We start from the raw sequence: 507 nt of genomic DNA, 5'->3' as shown, positions 1-507 counted from the left end.
GAATTTTTGGGTATAATATGTCACATAGGACTCTATAGTGTCCTGCATCCACTTGTAGAAAATCAAAAATTATATCTGGTGTCTGCATAATTTTGGGGTGAAGAAAGGGAACGATATAAGAGCAGAGAACCAAATCATCGCTCATTTATTAGTTGATGAGTTCTCGCAGTGTTAAACTGAAGCTGTCTGCTGTCTGCAGGTGGATGGAGGCGTGTCTGAAGGAGGAGTTACCTGCTCCCACTGAGCTGGAGGAGGCGCTGAGGAACGGTGTTTATCTGGCTAAACTCGGACACTGCTTCGCTCCTCGTGTGGTCACGCTGAAGAAGATTTACGATCTGGACCAGCAGCGATACAAGGTTTCATGTCTGCGATAATATACATGTGCCTTTGGCATAGGGCTGCACGACTATGACAGAAATCATAATTATCGATTATTCCCTTGAACTTGTAATTGCGATCATTAATTTACATTGAATGATGTTTATACCATTGTTTGATGCAACTGCG

At 42.8% G+C, this 507-nt stretch overlaps 1 protein-coding gene across 1 annotated transcript in view; it reads left to right on the top strand.

Annotated features, from left to right (window-relative positions):
* Positions 1–199: 199 nt before the first annotated feature.
* The window catches only part of LOC107575444 (ras GTPase-activating-like protein IQGAP3), a gene marked incomplete at its 5' end in the record, with an annotated part of 35,840 nt that continues 35,532 nt past the window's right edge, over positions 200–507 (top strand). The window contains one exon of the mRNA XM_016261821.1: positions 200–356. Coding sequence (XP_016117307.1) covers positions 200–356 — 157 coding nt within the window. The remainder of the gene's footprint in view (positions 357–507) is intronic.

The sequence above is a fragment of the Sinocyclocheilus grahami genome, unplaced genomic scaffold (assembly GCF_001515645.1).
Source record: "Sinocyclocheilus grahami isolate Dianchi unplaced genomic scaffold, SAMN03320097.WGS_v1.1 scaffold2644.1, whole genome shotgun sequence".
NCBI lineage: Eukaryota > Metazoa > Chordata > Actinopteri > Cypriniformes > Cyprinidae > Sinocyclocheilus > Sinocyclocheilus grahami.
This window is presented reverse-complemented; position numbering and strand designations above follow the sequence as displayed.